Source organism: Haliotis rufescens, unplaced genomic scaffold, assembly GCF_023055435.1.
Source record: "Haliotis rufescens isolate VD_foot unplaced genomic scaffold, xgHalRufe1.0.p SCAF_35, whole genome shotgun sequence".
Taxonomy (NCBI): domain Eukaryota; kingdom Metazoa; phylum Mollusca; class Gastropoda; order Lepetellida; family Haliotidae; genus Haliotis; species Haliotis rufescens.
In genome coordinates this window covers 3,766,956-3,791,137 of record NW_025964057.1, presented here as the reverse complement: position 1 = coordinate 3,791,137, position 24,182 = coordinate 3,766,956, and the positions used below count along the sequence as shown (strand labels likewise).

The following is a 24,182-nucleotide window of genomic DNA, read 5'->3' as shown; positions in this document are numbered from 1 at the left end:
ATATGGATTTCAGTAAAATGAGCTCATGGTGTGACGAGCGCCGTATGATATGTTTTATAGCCAATCACGTATATTATACAACAACGTCTATAAGAAGTTCCGTGACTCATGAAATCACGTTTCACTTTTTTTCAGAAACAAAACAACATGATCACAAGGTTAATTATTTTTTTGGAATGACAGTAAATTTATTTTGTTCCACATTGTTCAAACTATTTCAAATTATCATTACTCAACAGACAAATCACTTGGAAAATTAAAAAGCTTAGTATTCTTTAGCATGTGAAAAGTGTTACGAATTACGTAATTGTATCACATTCCTTTTAACGACCGGACTTTGTTATGAATATCAATACTGTGCTGTATTTCCAAATGGAGCCTGTATTAAATCCTACTGTCACAGATTATCTTGCATGTAGGAACTTAGAACAGTGCCTGTGTTGTCTGACACTGTGAGGAGGAGAAGTCAACGGGGGAAAACGATTGGTTAATATATTACTTCCGGGAAAATGGCATCGAAAGAGGATGATCGTGGGATGAGAGTCAGTCGGAGTCTGAATTAGATGAGTTTCCAGTACGAATGTCCACATGTAAGATAAAGACGCAACTTGAATTGTAAATAGGGAACAACCTGTCTAACCCACCAAGCTCTGTAACTCATGTCATTTCATAACAATGCTTCTAACTGCGAGTAATCTCAATATTGTCTTACAAACTCGGTGTTGTCGTGTTTAGGAGTAGGATCGTCCCCAAACCCTAGTTCGCCATGAATCTGAATCATTGCAGGAGAATTCGTGGCATGTATTCCACCAGAAATAGAGAGAGAGATGCAGCGTCTGGCATTGATTGATGATGATGCATGAGAATATTTTCTGTTATATAAACAAACACTGGACTGTCTTCACAGACGCTAGACATATATTGTCTCGTCGCGTGCCGGCGCTCCGCTGAATTTGTGCAAAGAGCCTTTGACGACAAGAACCATGCCTACATACACGATACTGACACTGTACTCGAGTGATAACATTTTATTTTTTTTGTCGCTCTTGTCAGTGTGCTTGTACGAAGAATGGGAGACCGGGAATATTGGGACTAAATAGGGGTAATTTTGCTGTGTAGGTTTTTAGGCAAGATATTGGTATCTGTTGGGGTAATATACAATAACATATCCCAATATTAAAGGTCACGTAGGGACTACTTTCAGTGTTTGCAAACAAACACTCTTGTCTATCAGTGATCGAGTCAGAATTAACCATCAGAGGTCTGGTCAACTTTACTACCCAGAGTGTCATGCAGCAGCATAGTACCTCTGCCACAGGCCGGCACCATGCGAAGATTCGCCACATCTTACACAGTCTATTCAAGATATTGCATATGTGCTTCAGCTGTTTCGTTTTTGACGAGTTTACACAGTTAGATAAACATTGTCATAGAGATGATTAACTTTGATTAAATATCTGAAAATGTGAAAAACTATTTCCATTTTCATAGTTACCGTTATTTTATAATGGTTGTACGGCTCAGTGTGCAGTCATCAAAGCCCTAGAGCTAGTGATACAGCCACTTTGAGGGATAAAGATATATTGTCAGTAGCATATCTATATAATTATGCAAAACAAAATGTAAGTTGCACTGAAAGCTTTGCATTAGGCCTGTCTGTTCTGATTTCAGAACAAGCGTGTTTGTTGACAAACAAGAGAAAGTCCAGTCACTTGATATGCAAATTAGCCTGTGACATTGGTGTTCTGCTAAGTCACCACTGTGCTGGAGTCTGGATCTGGACAAATTTTTGGGATTGAATAAGAACAATAATAAACCCTCTGCAGCTTGAGGTCTTTTCCCCCAATGTAAAACAGTCAAATTTGACTAATATATGTCTTAAATGTTGTCTTGTTTTATTTTGTCACTGTGTGGACATCTGACTGCATTTTATAATGTTTCAAATGTGATGTCTCATAAGCTATGGTTAGAGTACCAGTCCAAGCAGATGGATCTTAGCATATGAGCATAATCACTAAACCAAATGAGCTGGATCAGCTTCAAAATAACATAAATTCTCACAAGATGACAAACCCGGTGTGTTTTTGATCAGGAGTCAGAAGTCTTGGAACCCAGCATACCGAAACCTTTGTCATGCCCAGCTCGATCCACAGAATGTTCTCACCTCCCTCATGAGTGCCTACTGTATTGGCAATGTGAAAATGTGTTGAGTCGTCAATCATCCATAATTATATCATGTATTTTATCATGTGTGTCTTCTCCATCTTGAATCATCTTCCAAGCCCTCTTCTCCTATTGAGTTCTGCTGCTTGGCCAAGGAATGAGCATCACCCTAAAGCTGACACCATATCTCCTGTATTCTCCACATAGATGGCTTGTTGGAGTTAGACCTTCTAGTTGGAGATACTTGATGAACGCGACACAGCCCCTATGGCCAGATTTGTCCATTTATATCAACAGAGAATACCTAGTCACTGTGATGCCTGCAGAAACACGCTGCCTGGTTGTGTGTTTGGTACCAATGCAGCTTGTAAGCACAATCATGTTTGTACTTATTCCATACACACTGTTAAGCGTGCACTATACATTCTTTGTGGTTAGGCTCAGAGCCTTTCATCTGCCCCTCGAGTAAACAGCACCTGGCTCAGTGAAAACAACATTGTGTTACCTGGCAAAAACAGCATCACATTAGCATACTATTGTTACACTATTTTAAGTCAGTAACAATTTACATTAGGTATGTATGTCATATTCTTGAGTTCAAGTATGCTTTTGTTTATGAATGATAATGAAGATAGAGACATCTATGCTTAAACACGTGCACCCCATGGGGATTCCAGGTAACAATATGGCTTCCCAGCAACCTATGCTTGCTGCAAGAAGTGAATAAATGGATTGCGTAGTTTTGCATATATATTCCATAAACACTAAGGGTGCCATTTGCACCAAAATGATCAGGTGCCGTTTTAGCCACTTCGGTCTTAGCCAGGCAATTTTGGTGCTGTTTTGATATTGGGCTGTTTTGATGTTGTGCTATTTTTGATGTGCTGTAATAACCTGAAACTTGTCATTAAGTTGTTTCGTTAAGCACACAAGAGTAATGGTATCACATGTCACCCTGTTTTAGGTCTGGCACAATGACGTCACGCCGTGTGATCCGGCTTGCTGTCAACTCCAGGGCGTGGAAGCCGACGGAGGGGGAGTGGACGCTGGCGGCGCAGTGTGTTCAGAAGGAGGAGAAGGAGAGGATCGGGAAATTTGTCTTTAAGAAAGATAGCAAGCCGTCGATGGTGAGGAGTTGTTCCAGCATGTGTTTTGTTCCGTACAGTCGACCCCAGGGATGAGACATTGTGATGAAATGTTATGTACACACTACTGTCAAACAGTCCTGTCTATATTTGATAGCATCAGGTGGGAAATGTAATCACTAGAACAGTGTGCACATCATTGCAGTCGGGAATTATTATCAGTGACAGTGTGAGTTTGCAACAGCTGCTTTCCACCCGCTCTGTGTCTTATACGTTTGTTTTATCGCATTATGTTTTTCGCAATCCTCATACATTTTTATCCCCCCGTTTTTTCAAACGGGGACATAGTGTTCATCCATCAGTCATCCTTCACTTTTCCGTTTCTGGAGCAGCACTCCAAAACTGTTAAATATTTCTTGTTAAAACTTCCTATATAGATCAGTGTAGTGGGTAACTGGTGCATTTTGATGATTTTGGTTATTTCTCTTTTTTTAAGTTTTTATGATAACTTGGACTTTACTGAAAATGAGGGTAGTGCTTGTTTCCGGAGCAGGCCCTGGGTGAAGTGGAAGACATTGGTTGACATGACATGGAGTATGGATGTCCGAGTCCTCATAGGCCCTGCAGTTTCCCATGCAGAGTTGCCTCCCTTAGTTATCCCTGAGTGAGTTTGGTTTAACGCCGCTTTTAACAGTATTCCAGTTATATCGCGGCGTGTCAGCTTAATGTGGGAGGAAAGCCCAAAGTGATGCAGGTCTCAGACGTTTACCACTTCAGTGAAACCCACGAGCACGGGTATGGTGCTGACAAACCTTGAAACATAATCAGGATTTGAACCCACAATCATAGGTTTCTGGCGTGCCCTAGAGATGCAACTCTGCACAGCGTGCCCCCTACTCATCCCCGAAGTGTGATTGGCACCGGACATCCTCATTGGGGTCATGAAAACATCTGCATCACTGCAATAAATGTGCAAAGTTAAAACCCCATTTCACCTGAAATACTGTTCAAAACTGTTAAACCCACCTCACTCACTCACTCTGTAGCTACTGATGTCACCAGGTCATCCCTATTATTTATTGGAACAAGAAGAGGGAACATTTCCTAAAATGTCACAAACACCCGATCATGACCTGATTATAAAATATTTGGGTTCGCGGTATAGGAATCTAGATCTGTCTGGGTTGTTTGTGTTCAGATTGGACGGCTGTTGATTCGGAGGGTATTGGCAGACATGACAGGAAGAGACTTCATCGACATCCGACTCCGGAGAACAGACAAGGGGAAGCCGTTCTTGGAAACAGCAGGCTCGGGGGAGGATTTCCATGGAAGTTTCAACGTCGCCCACCATGGTGACTACGCCGTGTTGGCTGCAGACGCTCACCATGCAGTCGGTACTGATGTCATGAAAGTTGAACACAGTAAGGATTCTTGTTCTCGTGTGATTATTGGGCACTCGGGTCCCAGTGGTTCATGATGCTACAACATGTTGGTCAGAGTGGTCTCCGTTAGCCTTGTCAGGATCTGCTGTGATCTCCCGAGCTGGCTGTCCAGATTACTAGGGTTTGACTGTATCGGATGTAGACATATAACATCAGTACTGTCTAGATTACCAGGGTTTGACTATCAGATGTAGAGAGACATATGACATCAGTACAGTCCAGATTACCAAGGTTTGACTATCAGATGTAGAGAGACATATGACATCAGTACAGTCCAGATTACCAAGGTTTGACTATCAGATGTAGAGAGACATGTGACATATGTACTGTCCAGATTACCAAGGTTTGATTATCAGATGTAGAGAGACATGTGACATCAGTACTGTCCAGATTACCAAGGTTTGATTATCAGATGTAGAGAGACATATGACATCAGTACCGTCCAGATTACCAAGGTTTGACTATCAGATGTAGAGAGACATGTGACATCAGTACTGTCCAGATTACCAAGGTTTGACCATCAGATGTAGAGAGACATATGACATCAGTACTGTCCAGATTACCAAGGTTTGACTATCGGATGTAGAGAGACATATGACATCAGTACTGTCCAGATTACCAAGGTTTGACTATCAGATGTAGAGAGACATATGACGTCAGTACTGTCCAGATTACCAAGGTTTGATTATCAGATGTAGAGAGACATATGACGTCAGTACTGTCCAGATTACCAAGGTCTGACTATCAGATGTAGAGAGACATGTGACATCAGTACTGTCCAGATTACCAAGGTTTGACTATCAGATGTAGAGAGACATGTGACATCAGTACTGTCCAGATTACCAAGGTCTGACTGTCAGATGTAGAGAGACATGTGACATCAGTACTGTCCAGATTACCAAGGTTTGACTGTATCAGATGTAGAGAGACATATGACATCAGTACTGTCCAGATTACCAAGGTTTGATTATCAGATGTAGAGAGACATATGATATCAGTACTGTCCAGATTACCAAGGTTTGACTATCAGATGTAGAGAGACATGTGACATCAGTACTGTCCAGATTACCAAGGTTTGACTATCAGATGTAGAGAGACATGTGACATATGTACTGTCCAGATTACCAAGGTTTGACTATCAGATGTAGAGAGACATGTGACATATGTACTGTCCAGATTACCAAGGTTTGACTGTATCAGATGTAGAGAGACATATGACATCAGTACAGTCCAGATTACCAAGGTTTGACTATCAGATGTAGAGAGACATGTGACATCAGTACTGTCCAGATTACCAAGGTTTGACTATCAGATGTAGAGAGACATATGACATCAGTACTGTCCAGATTACCAAGGTCTGACTATCAGATATAGAGAGACATGTGACATCAGTACTGTCCAGATTACCGGGGTTTGACTATCAGATGTAGAGAGACATATGACATCAGTACTGTCCAGATTACCAAGGTTTGACTATCAGATGTAGAGAGACATATGACATCAGTACTGTCCAGATTACCAAGATCTGACTATAAAGTGTAGAGAGACATGTGACATCAGTACTGTCCAGATTACCAGGGTTTGACTATCAGATGTAGAGAGACATGTGACATCAGTACTGTCCAGATTACCAAGGTTTGACTATCAGATGTAGAGAGACATATGACGTCAGTACAGTCCAGATTACCAGGGTTTGACTATCAGATGTAGAGAGACATATGACGTCAGTACAGTCCAGATTACCAAGGTTTGACTATCAGATGTAGAGAGACATATGACATCAGTACTGTCCAGATTACCAAGGTTTGACCATCAGATGTAGAGAGACATATGACATCAGTACTGTCCAGATTACCAAGGTCTGACTATCAGATGTAGAGAGACATGTGACATCAGTACTGTCCAGATTACCAAGGTTTGACTATCAGATGTAGAGAGACATGTGACATCAGTACTGTCCAGATTACCAAGGTTTGACTATCAGATGTAGAGAGACATATGACATCAGTACTGTCCAGATTACCAAGGTCTGACTATCAGATGTAGAGAGACATGTGACATCAGTACTGTCCAGATTACCAAGGTTTTACTATCAGATGTAGAGAGACATGTGACATCAGTACTGTCCAGATTACCAAGGTTTGACTATCAGATGTAGAGAGACATATGACATCAGTACTGTCCAGATTACCAAGGTCTGCCTGTCAGATGTAGAGAGACATGTGACATCAGTACTGTCCAGATTACCAAGGTTTGACTGTATCAGATGTAGAGAGACATATGACATCAGTACTGTCCAGATTACCAAGGTTTTACTGTATCAGATGTAGAGAGACATATGACATCAGTACTGTCCAGATTACCAAGGTTTGATTATCAGATGTAGAGAGACATATGATATCAGTACTGTCCAGATTACCAAGGTTTGACTATCAGATGTAGAGAGACATGTGACATCAGTACTGTCCAGATTACCAAGGTCTGACTGTCAGATGTAGAGAGACATGTGACATCAGTACTGTCGAGGATTACCAAGGTTTGACTATCAGATGTAGAGAGACATGTGACATATGTACTGTCCAGATTACCAAGGTTTGACTGTATCAGATGTAGAGAGACATATGACGTCAGTACTGTCCAGATTACCAAGGTTTGACTATCAGATGTAGAGAGACATATGACATCAGTACTGTCCAGATTACCAAGGTTTGATTATCAGATGTAGAGAGACATATGATATCAGTACTGTCCAGATTACCAAGGTTTGACTATCAGATGTAGAGAGACATGTGACATCAGTACTGTCCAGATTACCAAGGTTTGACTATCAGATGTAGAGAGACATGTGACATATGTACTGTCCAGATTACCAAGGTTTGACTATCAGATGTAGAGAGACATGTGACATATGTACTGTCCAGATTACCAAGGTTTGACTGTATCAGATGTAGAGAGACATATGACATCAGTACAGTCCAGATTACCAAGGTTTGACTATCAGATGTAGAGAGACATGTGACATCAGTACTGTCCAGATTACCAAGGTTTGACTATCAGATGTAGAGAGACATATGACATCAGTACTGTCCAGATTACCAAGGTCTGACTATCAGATATAGAGAGACATGTGACATCAGTACTGTCCAGATTACCGGGGTTTGACTATCAGATGTAGAGAGACATATGACATCAGTACTGTCCAGATTACCAAGGTTTGACTATCAGATGTAGAGAGACATATGACATCAGTACTGTCCAGATTACCAAGATCTGACTATAAAGTGTAGAGAGACATGTGACATCAGTACTGTCCAGATTACCAGGGTTTGACTATCAGATGTAGAGAGACATGTGACATCAGTACTGTCCAGATTACCAAGGTTTGACTATCAGATGTAGAGAGACATATGACGTCAGTACAGTCCAGATTACCAGGGTTTGACTATCAGATGTAGAGAGACATATGACGTCAGTACAGTCCAGATTACCAAGGTTTGACTATCAGATGTAGAGAGACATATGACATCAGTACTGTCCAGATTACCAAGGTTTGACCATCAGATGTAGAGAGACATATGACATCAGTACTGTCCAGATTACCAAGGTCTGACTATCAGATGTAGAGAGACATGTGACATCAGTACTGTCCAGATTACCAAGGTTTGACTATCAGATGTAGAGAGACATGTGACATCAGTACTGTCCAGATTACCAAGGTTTGACTATCAGATGTAGAGAGACATATGACATCAGTACTGTCCAGATTACCAAGGTCTGACTATCAGATGTAGAGAGACATGTGACATCAGTACTGTCCAGATTACCAAGGTTTTACTATCAGATGTAGAGAGACATGTGACATCAGTACTGTCCAGATTACCAAGGTTTGACTATCAGATGTAGAGAGACATATGACATCAGTACTGTCCAGATTACCAAGGTCTGCCTGTCAGATGTAGAGAGACATGTGACATCAGTACTGTCCAGATTACCAAGGTTTGACTGTATCAGATGTAGAGAGACATATGACATCAGTACTGTCCAGATTACCAAGGTTTTACTGTATCAGATGTAGAGAGACATATGACATCAGTACTGTCCAGATTACCAAGGTTTGATTATCAGATGTAGAGAGACATATGATATCAGTACTGTCCAGATTACCAAGGTTTGACTATCAGATGTAGAGAGACATGTGACATCAGTACTGTCCAGATTACCAAGGTCTGACTGTCAGATGTAGAGAGACATGTGACATCAGTACTGTCGAGGATTACCAAGGTTTGACTATCAGATGTAGAGAGACATGTGACATATGTACTGTCCAGATTACCAAGGTTTGACTGTATCAGATGTAGAGAGACATATGACGTCAGTACTGTCCAGATTACCAAGGTTTGACTATCAGATGTAGAGAGACATATGACATCAGTACTGTCCAGATTACCAAGGTCTGACTATCAGATATAGAGAGACATATGACATCAGTACTGTCCAGATTACCGGGGTTTGACTATCAGATGTAGAAAGACATATGACATCAGTACTGTCCAGATTACCAAGGTTTGACTATCAGATGTAGAGAGACATATGACATCAGTACTGTCCAGATTACCAAGGTCTGACTATAAAGTGTAGAGAGACATGTGACATCAGTACAGTCCAGATTACCAGGGTTTGACTATCAGATGTAGAGAGACATGTGACATCAGTACTGTCCAGATTACCAAGGTTTGACTATCAGATGTAGAGAGACATATGACATCAGTACTGTCCAGATTACCAAGGTTTGACTATCAGATGTAGAGAGACATATGACATCAGTACTGTCCAGATTACCAAGGTTTGACTATCAGATGTAGAGAGACATGTGACATCAGTACTGTCCAGATTACCGGGGTTTGACTATCAGATGTAGAAAGACATATGACATCAGTACTGTCCAGATAACCAAGTCTGACTGTATCAGATGTAGACATATGACATCAGTACTGTCCAGATTACCAAGGTTTGACTATCAGATGTAGAGAGACATATGACATCAGTACTGTCCAGATTACCAAGGTCTGACTATCAGATGTAGAGAGACATATGACATCAGTACTGTCCAGATTACCAGGGTTTGACTATCAGATGTAGAGAGACATGTGACATCAGTACTGTCCAGATTACCAAGGTTTGACTATCAGATGTAGAGAGACATGTGACATATGTACTGTCCAGATTACCAAGGTTTGACTATCAGATGTAGAGAGACATATGACATCAGTACAGTCCAGATTACCAGGGTTTGACTATCAGAAGTAGACATATGACATTGGTACTGTCCAGATTACCAAGGTTTGACTGTATCAGATGTATAAAGACGTATGACATCGGCACTGTCCAGATTACCAAGGTTTGACTGTATCAGATTTAGAGAGACATATGACATCAGTACTGTCCAGATTACCAGGGTTTGACTGCATCAGATGTAATGAGGCATATGACATCAGCACTGTCCAGATAACAAAGGTTTGATGGTATCCAAGACAGATATTATTTTTTTTCTTGGATCAGACTTTGCCTGTCATGAGTTGGAGGACAAACCCTCTATATTTACTACACATGTGAATCTTGAATTGAGCATGATCGTTTGTTATTGATGATTTATTTATTTTTTAAAAACTGGGCAGACACAATAATGTGTTTTGTAAGAAATATTCTATTTATTTTTTAAATATTGTTGAAAATAGGCTTGTGATAAGTCGACTGACATACGGTATGTCTGAGGTGGATCACGTGATCCTGACATCTGCACTTCCGCTGAATCACCACAAGCAGGATCATAAACCAGGGATGTTTGTTTTTGTTGTTTTATCACGATAACCTGTTTTCTTCAGAAGCAAATAATGATGTCAGTAATGCTATATTATAAATGCATATTTTATCAGCAGTGTAGCATATTTCACCACCGCGCTACACAAGCCATCCATCCACGTCCACATGCAAGGAGGAGATCGCTATCTACCATGTCGTGAATTTGTCTATTATGCTGAAGGCTGTCAAACATTTTGCATGTATAGAGAATATTGTCCAATAAATCATCAGCATACTCTGGTAGTCAGCAGGTGGCTGAAGTTATCGCTCTGAAATCATAAATAAAAACTGTATTATATGACCATTAGCTGTAGACAATCTTTGGGAGTTGCAGCTACCATGATGGAGTTGAGGTTGATAGGAACGATGCAGTGCCAGAATCAGACTGATAACAGTTTTAAGTTTCAGAGTAGATATTTTCATAAATTACTTAACTCCGAGAGTTGATGTAAATTGCTATTGAGTGACTGTGTTTTAAGTAACTTGTTGCCATTATTTGTGATACAAGTTCACTTGAGATTCAGTTGTGACAAGACTGCATGGGGGGTGTCAAAGATGTTGGGTGTGGTGTGGGGTGTGTGTTAAAGATGTTAGTGGTTAGGAGGGGGAGTATTGAGAGTACATTGATTGAGTTATCAATCAGTTAAATGATTAGTCATCATGCGTTAGTTATCAATGATTGAATGTTTAATTCACCTAGCTGAAAGTCAAGTAAGCTTATGTCAAGGTGCATTGTCAGTTGTTCATCTTATCTTTGATATAATGTCATTTTTAACGAATATTTTTGCAACAAATTTTACAAAGGTTTGGAAATTATATTCTCAAAGACCTAAAGGTGCATATGATGTGTGATGTGGCGCAGTTATAGCTTTCTCATATAGCAGCTGATGTGAGATACACAGTTTATAACATTGTCAGCTGATGTGGGATACACAGTTTATAACATTGTCAGCTGATGTGAGATACACAGTTTATAACATTGTCAGCTGATGTGAGATACACAGTTTATAACATTGTCAGCTGATGTGAGATACACAGTTTATAACATTGTCAGCTGATGTGGGATACACAGTTTATAACATTGTCAGCTGATGTGAGATACACAGTTTATAACATTGTCAGCTGATGTGGGATACACAGTTTATAACATTGTCAGTTGATGTGAGATACACAGTTTATAACATTGTCAGCTGATGTGGGATACACAGTTTATAACATTGTCAGTTGATGTGAAATACACAGTTTATAACATTATCAGTTGATGTGAAATTCACAGTTTTTAACATTGTGATCTGATGTGGGATACACAGTTTATAACATTGTCAGCTGATGTGGGATACACAGTTTATAACATTGTCAGCTGATGTGGGATACACAGTTTATAACATTGTCAGCTGATGTGGGATACACAGTTTATAACATTGTCAGCTGATGTGGGATACACAGTTTATAACATTGTCAGCTGATTTGGGATACACAGTTTATAACACTGTCAGCTGATGTGGGATACACAGTTTATAACATTGTCAGCTGATGTGGGATACACAGTTTATAACATTGTCAGCTGATGTGGGATACACAGTTTATAACATTGTCAGCTGATGTGAGATACACAGTTTATAACACTGTCAGCTGATGTGGGATACACAGTTTATAACACTGTCAGCTGATGTGGGATACACAGTTTATAACACTGTCATCTGATGTGGGATACACAGTTTATAACACTGTCAGCTGATGTGGGATACACAGTTTATAACACTGTCAGCTGATGTGGGATACACAGTTTATAACACTGTCATCTGATGTGGGATACACAGTTTATAACACTGTCAGCTGATGTGGGATACACAGTTTATAACACTGTCAGCTGATGTGGGATACACAGTTTATAACATTGTCAGCTGATGTGGGATACACAGTTTATAACATTGTCAGCTGATGTGGGATACACAGTTTATAACATTGTCAGCTGATGTGGGATACACAGTTTATAACATTGTCAGCTGATGTGGGATACACAGTTTATAACATTGTCAGCTGATGTGGGATACACAGTTTATAACATTGTCAGCTGATGTGGGATACACAGTTTATAACATTGTCAGCTGATGTGGGATACACAGTTTATAACATTGTCAGCTGATGTGGGATACACAGTTTATAACATTGTCAGCTGATGTGGGATACACAGTTTATAACATTGTCAGCTGATGTGAGATACACAGTTTATAACACTGTCAGCTGATGTGGGATACACAGTTTATAACACTGTCAGCTGATGTGGGATACACAGTTTATAACACTGTCATCTGATGTGGGATACACAGTTTATAACACTGTCAGCTGATGTGGGATACACAGTTTATAACACTGTCAGCTGATGTGGGATACACAGTTTATAACACTGTCATCTGATGTGGGATACACAGTTTATAACACTGTCAGCTGATGTGGAATACACAGTCGGCTGCCAGGGCCCAACACACCAGGCCATCATTCTGTAAGGACGTCACATTTCAGGGAAGGACATCAGGAAGTTTTTCTCCACGTTGCGGCGCCAGCTGACGGAGCAGGAATGGCTGACGGTGGAGAGACAGGAGGGGGATAAAGACAAGATGGCCATGTTCTACAGATTCTGGGTGAGACTAATACAGTTGGGATCAGTGAGTGAGTTAGTGAGTGAGTGCATGAACTCACGCAAGGGCAGATTCAGCATTTTTTAAAGAGAGGGGTCCAAAATATCAAACTCCTCTTTCAGTCAATTTTACTGCCTTTTACTTTCAGTGTCTGAAGGAGAGCTATGTCAAGGCTATAGGAACTGGAATTGGTTTCCAGGTCAGCAGGTTGGACTTCCATGTCCCAACGGAGAAGCTTTCCATGAACCGGATGGTCCGAGACACATCTGTGTATTTGGATGGGAAGAAGCAAACTGATTGGTTGTTTGAGGAGACTTTGTTGGATGCGGATCACTGTGTTGCCATAGCAACCAATATAGGTGCAACTGATACCTACAAGGTAGGTAACATATTCCCTCCCTCCCTCTCTCTCTCCTTCCCTCTCTTCCTGTGCTCTTAGACCTGCATCACTTCAGGCTTTCCTCCCGCATCCCTCTCTCTCCCTCCCTCTCTCTCTCCCTCCCTCTCTACCTGTGCTCTTAGACCTGCATCACTTCAGGCTTTCCTCCCGCATCCCTCCCTCTCTCTCTCTCCTTCCCTCTCTTCCTGTGCTCTTAGACCTGCATCACTTCAGGCTTTCCTCCCGCATCCCTCTCTCTCCCTCCCTCTCTCTCTCCCTCCCTCTCTACCTGTGCTCTTAGACCTGCATCACTTCAGGCTTTCCTCCCGCATCCCTCCCTCTCTCTCTCTCCTTCCCTCTCTTCCTGTGCTCTTAGACCTGCATCACTTCAGGCTTTCCTCCCGCATCCCTCTCTCTCCCTCCCTCTCTCCCTCCCTCTCTCCCTCTCTTCCTGTGCTCTTAGACCTGCATCACTTCAGGCTTTCCTCCCGCATCCCTCCCTCTCTCTCTCTCCTTCCCTCTCTTCCTGTGCTCTTAGACCTGCATCACTTCAGGCTTTCCTCCCGCATCCCTCTCTCTCCCTCCCTCTCTCTCTCCCTCCCTCTCTACCTGTGCTCTTAGACCTGCATCACTTCAGGCTTTCCTCCCGCATCCCTCCCTCTCTCTCTCTCCTTCCCTCTCTTCCTGTGCTCTTAGACCTGCATCACTTCAGGCTTTCCTCCCGCATCCCTCTCTCTCCCTCCCTCTCTCTCTCCCTCCCTCTCTACCTGTGCTCTTAGACCTGCATCACTTCAGGCTTTCCTCCCGCATCCCTCCCTCTCTCTCTCTCCTTCCCTCTCTTCCTGTGCTCTTAGACCTGCATCACTTCAGGCTTTCCTCCCGCATCCCTCCCTCTCTCTCTCTCCTTCCCTCTCTTCCTGTGCTCTTAGACCTGCATCACTCCAGGCTTTCCTCCCGCATCCCTCTCTCTCCCTCTCTCTCTCCCTCTCTTCCTGTGCTCTTAGACCTGCATCACTCCAGGCTTTCCTCCCGCATCCCTCTCTCTCCCTCCCTCTCTCCCTCTCTACCTGTGCTCTTAGACCTGCATCACTTCAGGCTTTCCTCCCGCATCCCTCTCTCTCCCTCCCTCTCTCTCCCTCCCTCTCTCTCCTTTCCTCCCGCATCCCTCTCTCTCTCCCTCTCTACCTGTGCTCTTAGACCTGCATCACTCCAGGCTTTCCTCCCGCATCCCTCTCTCTCCCTCTCTCTCTCCCTCTCTACGTGTGCTCTTAGACCTGCATCACTCCAGACTTTCCTCCCGCATCCCTCTCTCTCCCTCTCTACCTGTGCTCTTAGACCTGCATCACTTCAGGCTTTCCTCCCGCATCAGGCTGACACATCGTCATATAGCTGAAATACTGCTGAAAGCAGCGTTTAAACCCAACTCAGCTTGTGTACATGTGAGAGTCAGGTGAGCTATCCATAAGCTTCTGACCCCAGGCTATAGACTTGCTCAAGTCTCTAAGGCAATAATTATTAGTTTAAATCATAATATCTAGATTATGTAAATAATGAGAACAAGTTGTCCCTATAAGAGACTTGAGTCCTTCTGCTTGTATTATCCACATATCTAGACTTGCCTATTAGGTGGATAGAATTACTACACATCCATGGACTTTTTTTTCAGTACAGCCTTGGAGCAAGGCTACCCTGGGTAGTGTCCTAGTTCCAAATATAAAATAAAAGACAACCTCATGATATCACTTTTCTTATAAGTTGATACTTAGGAACTAATCACCATACCTTTTTTTACTTCAAATCAATCATTTGATTCCGAAAACATTTATGAAGATATTTGCCTCACATGTTTTATCTATCCACTGTAATCAGTTGTGAAAGTTCCAAATAAACGATGTAAGATTTTTGCAAGACAAACAATAGTTTTTCAGTATTTCATGTCATTACTCTTGATAGGATAAATTGGGCCTGTTGAAATATTGATAAATTACCCATGTTTAACGCTATTTTGATAAACTTGTTGGGTTACACAATGTGTCACATTTAATTACAAGATAGCATTACTCAAAAGTCTCTCTCTTTATACTGTTTTCTTTGAAATGCTATTTCAACAAACTAGCGTATAGAAAACAGGATGGAAATAGCATTCCATCGGTGATAATCTGTTCTTTCATTGACGGGAACTTGTATAAGCCATGAGAGGGCGCCTATCTCGCTGGCCTGCCGTCAGAATCTTCCTGTACTTATCTCCAACTCCCCCATATCTTTTTGATGCTCCCTTTGGAGTGGAATTTGATATGAGAATTCTCCTGACACTGTAACAAATTATATATCCCACTTGTTGACAGTGGCAGGGAAATAGCATCTCCACTTCCTCCGTACTGTTTACACAACTAATTAATTATAATGACAGCTGCGTGTACCTGTCAGATGTGATGGCGATGCTAAGTGTTTTTTATACTTGGATCAAGTGGCTGGATCATACATATACATTTTGGTATAGATTTTTGAATGTATTAAATGTTTTGACACTGTATAATTTGTTTAATTGATAGTGTTTGATATTGTGGTAATAATTTACGTCTCACAATTGATTTGAATTTGTGTAGTGTTGTCAGCTCAAGTTTAACGCTGAGATGTCGTGTCGTCCTTTATCTGTACATTATGTAACTGGTCTTTATTAGGTCAAGGTCATTGAAGGGGAGAGAGTGGAGGGTGGGGTTGGGCGGTTAGCCTAGTGGTTAAAGTGTTTGCTCCTAACACTGAAGGCCCCGGGTTTGATTCTCCATGTGGACACAGTTTGTGAAGCCAATTTTTGCTGTCCCCCATCAATATATGGTGTGAATAATTAGCTTTCTCATTAATATCTGAAGTGAATATTGATCAACCAATAGAATGACTGACAAAAAGTCGACATTAGCCAATCAGAAGGCAGCTCTCTCGTGCTTTATGGCCCAAGTTTCAAACTGGCCACTTTGCTTTGAAACATATTTTGACAAATTCTCAAGTAAAAATTTGAAACCAGAACAAACGAACATTCTGGACTGGCTAGTAGACGGCGTGGATTGTATGCATTATAAACTGTATGTCATAAAGCATGTAACTGTAGTTCGGAATACCCCATATTAAATCTTTCGAGTTTGCATGATCAGAAATCACATTCCAACTGTCACTTTAATGACCTTGTAAGCGACACTCTGATTGGTCGGATTAAAGGTCATACGTGACCTGTAATGGGATGTCCTCAGATCTTTGTTTAGCGGTAGCAAGAACTTAGATCTGATTTTAATAAGATTGGAATAATTATCAGCGAAATGAGTTGAGACAGCTTTTTATGCAATCCTCTTTTCGGAACCAGACAATCCAGTGGTTGACATCATGAGCATCAATCTATGCAATTGGGATACAATGACATTCATCAACCAAGTCAGCGAGTCTGACCACCCGATCCGTTAGTCTCCTCTTATGACAAGCATGGGTTGCAACTGCATGCAGACACCTCTAGTTACAAGAGTGGCTAATGAACATCCGGTGATGTCACCCCATTGTTCTATACACGGTTTTCTCCTTGGAGCAAGTATGTGGGCCCCCCATTGTTCTATACACGGTTTTCTCCTTGGAGCAAGTATGTGGGCCCCCCATTGTTCTATACACGGTTTTCTCCTTGGAGCAAGTACGTGGGCCCCCCATTGTTCTATACACGGTTTTCTCCTTGGAGCAAGTATGTGGGCCCCCCATTGTTCTATACACGGTTTTCTCCTTGGAGCAAGTACGTGGGCCCCCCATTGTTCTATACACGGTTTTCTCCTTGGAGCAAGTATGTGGGCCCCCCATTGTTCTATACACGGTTTTCTCCTTGGAGCAAGTATGTGGGCCCCCCATTGTTCTATACACGGTTTTCTCCTTGGAGCAAGTATGTGGGCCCCCCATTGTTCTATACACGGTTTTCTCCTTGGAGCAAGTATGTGGGCCCCCCATTGTTCTATACACGGTTTTCTCCTTGGAGCAAGTACGTGGGCCCCCGATTGTTCTATACACGGTTTTCTCCTTGGAGCAAGTACGTGGGCCCCCCATTGTTCTATACACGGTTTTCTCCTTGGAGCAAGTATGTGGGCCCCCCATTGTTCTATACACGGTTTCCTCCTTGGAGCAAGTACGTGGGCCCCCATTGTTCTATACACGGTTTTCTCCTTGGAGCAAGTACGTGGGCCCCCCATTGTTCTATACACGGTTTTCTCCTTGGAGCAAGTACGTGGGCCCCCCATTGTTCTATACACGGTTTTCTCCTTGGAGCAAGTATGTGGGCCCCCCATTGTTCTATACACGGTTTTCTCCTTGGAGCAAGTATGTGGGCCCCCCATTGTTCTATACACGGTTTTCTCCTTGGAGCAAGTACGTGGGCCCCCCATTGTTCTATACACGGTTTTCTCCTTGGAGCAAGTACGTGGGCCCCCCATTGTTCTATACACGGTTTTCTCCTTGGAGCAAGTATGTGGGCCCCCCATTGTTCTATACACGGTTTCCTCCTTGGAGCAAGTACGTGGGCCCCCATTGTTCTATACACGGTTTTCTCCTTGGAGCAAGTACGTGGGCCCCCCATTGTTCTATACACGGTTTTCTCCTTGGAGCAAGTACGTGGGCCCCCCATTGTTCTATACACGGTTTTCTCCTTGGAGCAAGTACGTGGGCCCCCCATTGTTCTATACACGGTTTTCTCCTTGGAGCAAGTACGTGGGCCCCCCATTGTTCTATACACGGTTTTCTCCTTGGAGCAAGTATGTGGGCCCCCCATTGTTCTATACACGGTTTCCTCCTTGGAGCAAGTACGTGGGCCCCCCATTGTTCTATACACGGTTTTCTCCTTGGAGCAAGTACGTGGGCCCCCCATTGTTCTATACACGGTTTTCTCCTTGGAGCAAGTACGTGGGCCCCCCATTGTTCTATACACGGTTTCCTCCTTGGAGCAAGTACGTGGGCCCCCCATTGTTCTATACACGGTTTCCTCCTTGGAGCAAGTACGTGGGCCCCCCATTGTTCTATACACGGTTTCCTCCTTGGAGCAAGTATGTGGGCCCCCCATTGTTCTATACACGGTTTCCTCCTTGGAGCAAGTATGTGGGCCCCCCATTGTTCTATACACGGTTTTCTCCTTGGAGCAAGTACGTGGGCCCCCCATTGTTCTATACACGGTTTTCTCCTTGGAGCAAGTATGTGGGCCCCCCATTGTTCTATACAAGGTTTCCTCCTTGGAGCAAGTACGTGGGCCCCCCATTGTTCTATACACGGTTTTCTCCTTGGAGCAAGTACGTGGGCCCCCCATTGTTCTATACACGGTTTTCTCCTTGGAGCAAGTACGTGGGCCCCCCATTGTTCTATACACGGTTTCCTCCTTGGAGCAAGTACGTGGGCCCCCCATTGTTCTATACACGGTTTTCTCCTTGGAGCAAGTACGTGGGCCCCCCATTGTTCTATACACGGTTTCCTCCTTGGAGCAAGTATGTGGGCCCCCCATTGTTCTATACACGGTTTTCTCCTTGGAGCAAGTACGTGGGCCCCCCATTGTTCTATACACGGTTTTCTCCTTGGAGCAAGTACGTGGGCCCCCCATTGTTCTATACACGGTTTCCTCCTTGGAGCAAGTATGTGGGCCCCCCATTGTTCTATACACGGTTTTCTCCTTGGAGCAAGTACGTGGGCCCCCCATTGTTCTATACACGGTTTCCTCCTTGGAGCAAGTATGTGGGCCCCCCATTGTTCTATACACGGTTTTCTCCTTGGAGCAAGTACGTGGGCCCCCCATTGTTCTATACACGGTTTCCTCCTTGGAGCAAGTATGTGGGCCCCCCATTGTTCTATACACGGTTTTCTCCTTGGAGCAAGTACGTGGGCCCCCCATTGTTCTATACACGGTTTCCTCCTTGGAGCAAGTATGTGGGCCCCCCATTGTTCTATACACGGTTTTCTCCTTGGAGCAAGTACGTGGGCCCCCCATTGTTCTATACAGGGTTTTCTCCTTGGAGCAAGTACGTGGGCCCCCCATTGTTCTATACACGGTTTTCTCCTTGGAGCAAGTATGTGGGCCCCCCATTGTTCTATACACGGTTTTCTCCTTGGAGCAAGTACGTGGGCCCCCCATTGTTCTATACACGGTTTCCTCCTTGGAGCAAGTACGTGGGCCCCCCATTGTTCTATACACGGTTTTCTCCTTGGAGCAAGTACGTGGGCCCCCCCATTGTTCTATACACGGTTTTCTCCTTGGAGCAAGTACGTGGGCCCCCCATTGTTCTATACACGGTTTCCTCCTTGGAGCAAGTATGTGGGCCCCCCATTGTTCTATACACGGTTTCCTCCTTGGAGCAAGTACGTGGGCCCCCCATTGTTCTATACACGGTTTTCTCCTTGGAGCAAGTACGTGGGCCCCCCATTGTTCTATACACGGTTTTCTCCTTGGAGCAAGTACGTGGGCCCCCCATTGTTCTATACACGGTTTTCTCCTTGGAGCAAGTACGTGGGCCCCCCATTGTTCTATACACGGTTTTCTCCTTGGAGCAAGTACGTGGGCCCCCCATTGTTCTATACACGGTTTTCTCCTTGGAGCAAGTACGTGGGCCCCCCATTGTTCTATACACGGTTTTCTCCTTGGAGCAAGTACGTGGGCCCCCCATTGTTCTATACACGTTTTTCTCCTTGGAGCAAGTACGTGGGCCCCCCATTGTTCTATACACGGTTTTCTCCTTGGAGCAAGTACGTGGGCCCCCCATTGTTCTATACACGGTTTTCTCCTTGGAGCAAGTACGTGGGCCCCCCATTGTTCTATACACGGTTTTCTCCTTGGAGCAAGTACGTGGGCCCCCCATTGTTCTATACACGTTTTTCTCCTTGGAGCAAGTACGTGGGCCCCCCATTGTTCTATACACGGTTTTCTCCTTGGAGCAAGTACGTGGGCCCCCCATTGTTCTATACACGGTTTTCTCCTTGGAGCAAGTACGTGGGCCCCCCATTGTTCTATACACGGTTTTCTCCTTGGAGCAAGTACGTGGGCCCCCCATTGTTCTATACACGGTTTTCTCCTTGGAGCAAGTACGTGGGCCCCCCATTGTTCTATACACGGTTTTCTCCTTGGAGCAAGTACGTGGGCCCCCCCATTGTTCTATACACGGTTTTCTCCTTGGAGCAAGTACGTGGGCCCCCCATTGTTCTATACACGGTTTTCTCCTTGGAGCAAGTACGTGGGCCCCCCATTGTTCTATACACGGTTTTCTCCTTGGAGCAAGTACGTGGGCCCCCCATTGTTCTATACACGGTTTTCTCCTTGGAGCAAGTACGTGGGCCCCCCATTGTTCTATACACGGTTTTCTCCTTGGAGCAAGTACGTGGGCCCCCCATTGTTCTATACACGGTTTTCTCCTTGGAGCAAGTACGTGGGCCCCCCATTGTTCTATACACGGTTTTCTCCTTGGAGCAAGTACGTGGGCCCCCCATTGTTCTATACACGGTTTTCTCCTTGGAGCAAGTACGTGGGCCCCCCATTGTTCTATACACGGTTTTCTCCTTGGAGCAAGTACGTGGGCCCCCCATTGTTCTATACACGGTTTTCTCCTTGGAGCAAGTACGTGGGCCCCCCATTGTTCTATACACGGTTTTCTCCTTGGAGCAAGTACGTGGGCCCCCCATTGTTCTATACACGGTTTTCTCCTTGGAGCAAGTACGTGGGCCCCCCATTGTTCTATACACGGTTTTCTCCTTGGAGCAAGTACGTGGGCCCCCCATTGTTCTATACACGGTTTCCTCCTTGGAGCAAGTACGTGGGCCCCCCATTGTTCTATACACGGTTTTCTCCTTGGAGCAAGTACGTGGGCCCCCCCATTGTTCTATACACGGTTTTCTCCTTGGAGCAAGTACGTGGGCCCCCCATTGTTCTATACACGGTTTTCTCCTTGGAGCAAGTACGTGGGCCCCCCATTGTTCTATACACGGTTTTCTCCTTGGAGCAAGTACGGGGGCCCCCCATTGTTCTATACACGGTTTTCTCCTTGGAGCAAGTACGTGGGCCCCCCATTGTTCTATACACGGTTTCCTCCTTGGAGCAAGTACGTGGGCCCCCCATTGTTCTATACACGGTTTCCTCCTTGGAGCAAGTACGTGGGCCCCCCATTGTTCTATACACGGTTTCCTCCTTGGAGCAAGTACGTGGGCCCCCCATTGTTCTATACACGGTTTCCTCCTTGGAGCAAGTACGTGGGCCCCCCATTGTTCTATACACGGTTTTCTCCTTGGAGCAAGTACGTGGGCCCCCCATTGTTCTATACACGGTTTCCTCCTTGGAGCAAGTACGTGGGCCCCCCATTGTTCTATACACGGTTTCCTCCTTGGAGCAAGTATGTGGGCCCCCCATTGTTCTATACACGGTTTCCTCCTTGGAGCAAGTATGTGGGCCCCCCATTGTTCTATACACGGTTTCCTCCTTGGAGCAAGTACGTGGGCCCCCCATTGTTCTATACACGGTTTTCTCCTTGGAGCAAGTATGTGGGCCCCCCATTGTTCTATACACAGTTTCCTCCTTGGAGCAAGTACGTGGGCCCCCCATTGTTCTATACACGGTTTCCTCCTTGGAGCAAGTATGTGGGCCCCCCATTGTTCTATACACGGTTTCCTCCTTGGAGCAAGTATGTGGGCCCCCCATTGTTCTATACACGGTTTCCTCCTTGGAGCAAGTATGTGGGCCCCCCATTGTTCTATACACGGTTTCCTCCTTGGAGCAAGTATGTGGGCCCCCCATTGTTCTATACACGGTTTTCTCCTTGGAGCAAGTATGTGGGCCCCCCATTGTTCTATACACGGTTTTCTCCTTGGAGCAAGTATGTGGGCCCCCCATTGTTCTATACACGGTTTTCTCCTTGGAGCAAGTACGTGGGCCCCCCATTGTTCTATACACGGTTTCCTCCTTGGAGCAAGTACGTGGGCCCCCCATTGTTCTATACACGGTTTTCTCCTTGGAGCAAGTATGTGGGCCCCCCATTGTTCTATACACGGTTTTCTCCTTGGAGCAAGTATGTGGGCCCAATAAAGTTAAGACCCGGGAGTGACTTTGGATATGTACTGTAACACTTGAAAACGCATATTTGGTTTTTGTAATATTTGGGGAAATGGCCACTAAAATCAAATTAAGTTGTTCTGGGTAGTCAGGCTTGAGATAATTAAACATAACAATGTTGTGTACTGGTTTGAGAACAAAAACACATTTTTTCTGATTTTTTTAGTTAAAGTTGATGGTGGGTTCTAAAGTGTTTTAGTATAGGTAGGTCTTACTTTATATGTGGGAGGAAAGCCTCAAGTGATGCAGGTAAGGAAAACATGGGGATGGGCGACATTCTAGTTGCCTTTCTTTTCTTCAGGAGTCTCAGGATGCCAGATCCTTCGAGTTCTTGACTGCAGTGGACCTGTTATCCCGGTGTCGCCCTCTGGTGGGGAGTCAGCCCGACCCCGAGTACTGGGCAATGTTCAGTGCGAGACAAGAGTCACCGATGGCCCAGAGGTCATAATGGGCAGTAGGGGTATCTTACCCCTGAACCATGGGAGATAACTCCAGTTGACTGTTGGATATGATGGACATGACTGTCATGGGTAGACATCTTGTGTCTGTGCAAATGAACTTTTAATGAATGAGTGCCGAAAATATGCAAGTCATACGCTGGAGTGTTGTTGAAAGCAAAATATAACTGAAGTGTGAAAAAATTGTATTTTGAGAACTGTCTGTTTTTCTCTTTCGGGTGAGCTCGTTATCAATGAAATAACATCATCCTTGTTTTTCATTTCATAGAATATGTGTGTCTCTACTGCTAGTTTCTGGGGGCTGTGTGAAAGGGGGGACAGTGCTCCAGGACCAGTAGGTCTATGTCTGGGCAGAAAACTTGTATTGTGATATACTGCAAATCAGGTATCAGTATGCGAGGCGTATTGCGATATATTCAGGGCTAGAGTGTTTGACAGTGATTAACAGTGATTACTCATGCAGATCCTACTTCTACAAACTCAAGTAAATATTACACAGCGTGGTCAGTCAACACCATTTTGTAGTCATTTAACAACAAAAATAATTTTCGCATTTCCTGTTTTCTCTATCAATTTCAAAGGGAAACATAATTAATAAATGAATTTCAGTGTGAATTTTAGGTTAAATGATACAATATATGTTATCGTTACCCAATATATCAGAACACAGAAAAAAAGTTGCAATACGTATCGTTTAGAAAGCATATTGCGGTGTACCGGTAATACCGTGCAGTTTGAATGACCTGTTTATCTGGACAGGCAGTGTGTGAAATGTTGGATTAATTACCAAAGTCACCAACTTCATGGTAATACATGTACATGGTATCGGCGTTCACGGACAGAAGAGAGTGGATGAATGGCTTTGTTTCACTGACAACTGGTCCTAGGTTTGACCCCCATTGAACTTGTTTCGAGGAATCTGAATGAGAAGTTGTGTATTACAGTAGTTTTCCTTCATTTGGGAGATGGTGTGGGATGGTGCTTTGTGGTTGTGTGCAATGAATTAGCGTGTCAGTTGTTAATATAAACCATTCTTATTTTTTATGAATAAAACATTCTCCGAAAA

The 24,182-nt window shown here is 43.8% G+C and overlaps 1 protein-coding gene across 1 annotated transcript; it reads left to right on the top strand.

The window, feature by feature from the left end:
• Nucleotides 1–500: 500 nt before the first annotated feature.
• LOC124134458 (L-aminoadipate-semialdehyde dehydrogenase-phosphopantetheinyl transferase-like) lies at nt 501–24,182 on the top strand. The gene is made up of 6 exons (XM_046499299.2): nt 501–590; nt 3,128–3,290; nt 4,447–4,669; nt 13,073–13,191; nt 13,337–13,567; nt 22,960–24,182. Coding segments are annotated over exons 1-6 (885 nt in total). The 5' UTR covers nt 501–588; the 3' UTR covers nt 23,107–24,182.

Bases quoted from the DNA above. Each gene is read 5' to 3' on its own strand.
- LOC124134458 (XM_046499299.2), top strand. The intron at 13,192-13,336 runs GTGAGACTAATA...TTTTACTTTCAG, and splicing joins CCATGTTCTACAGATTCTGG to TGTCTGAAGGAGAGCTATGT. The intron at 13,568-22,959 runs GTAGGTAACATA...TCTTTTCTTCAG, and splicing joins GTGCAACTGATACCTACAAG to GAGTCTCAGGATGCCAGATC.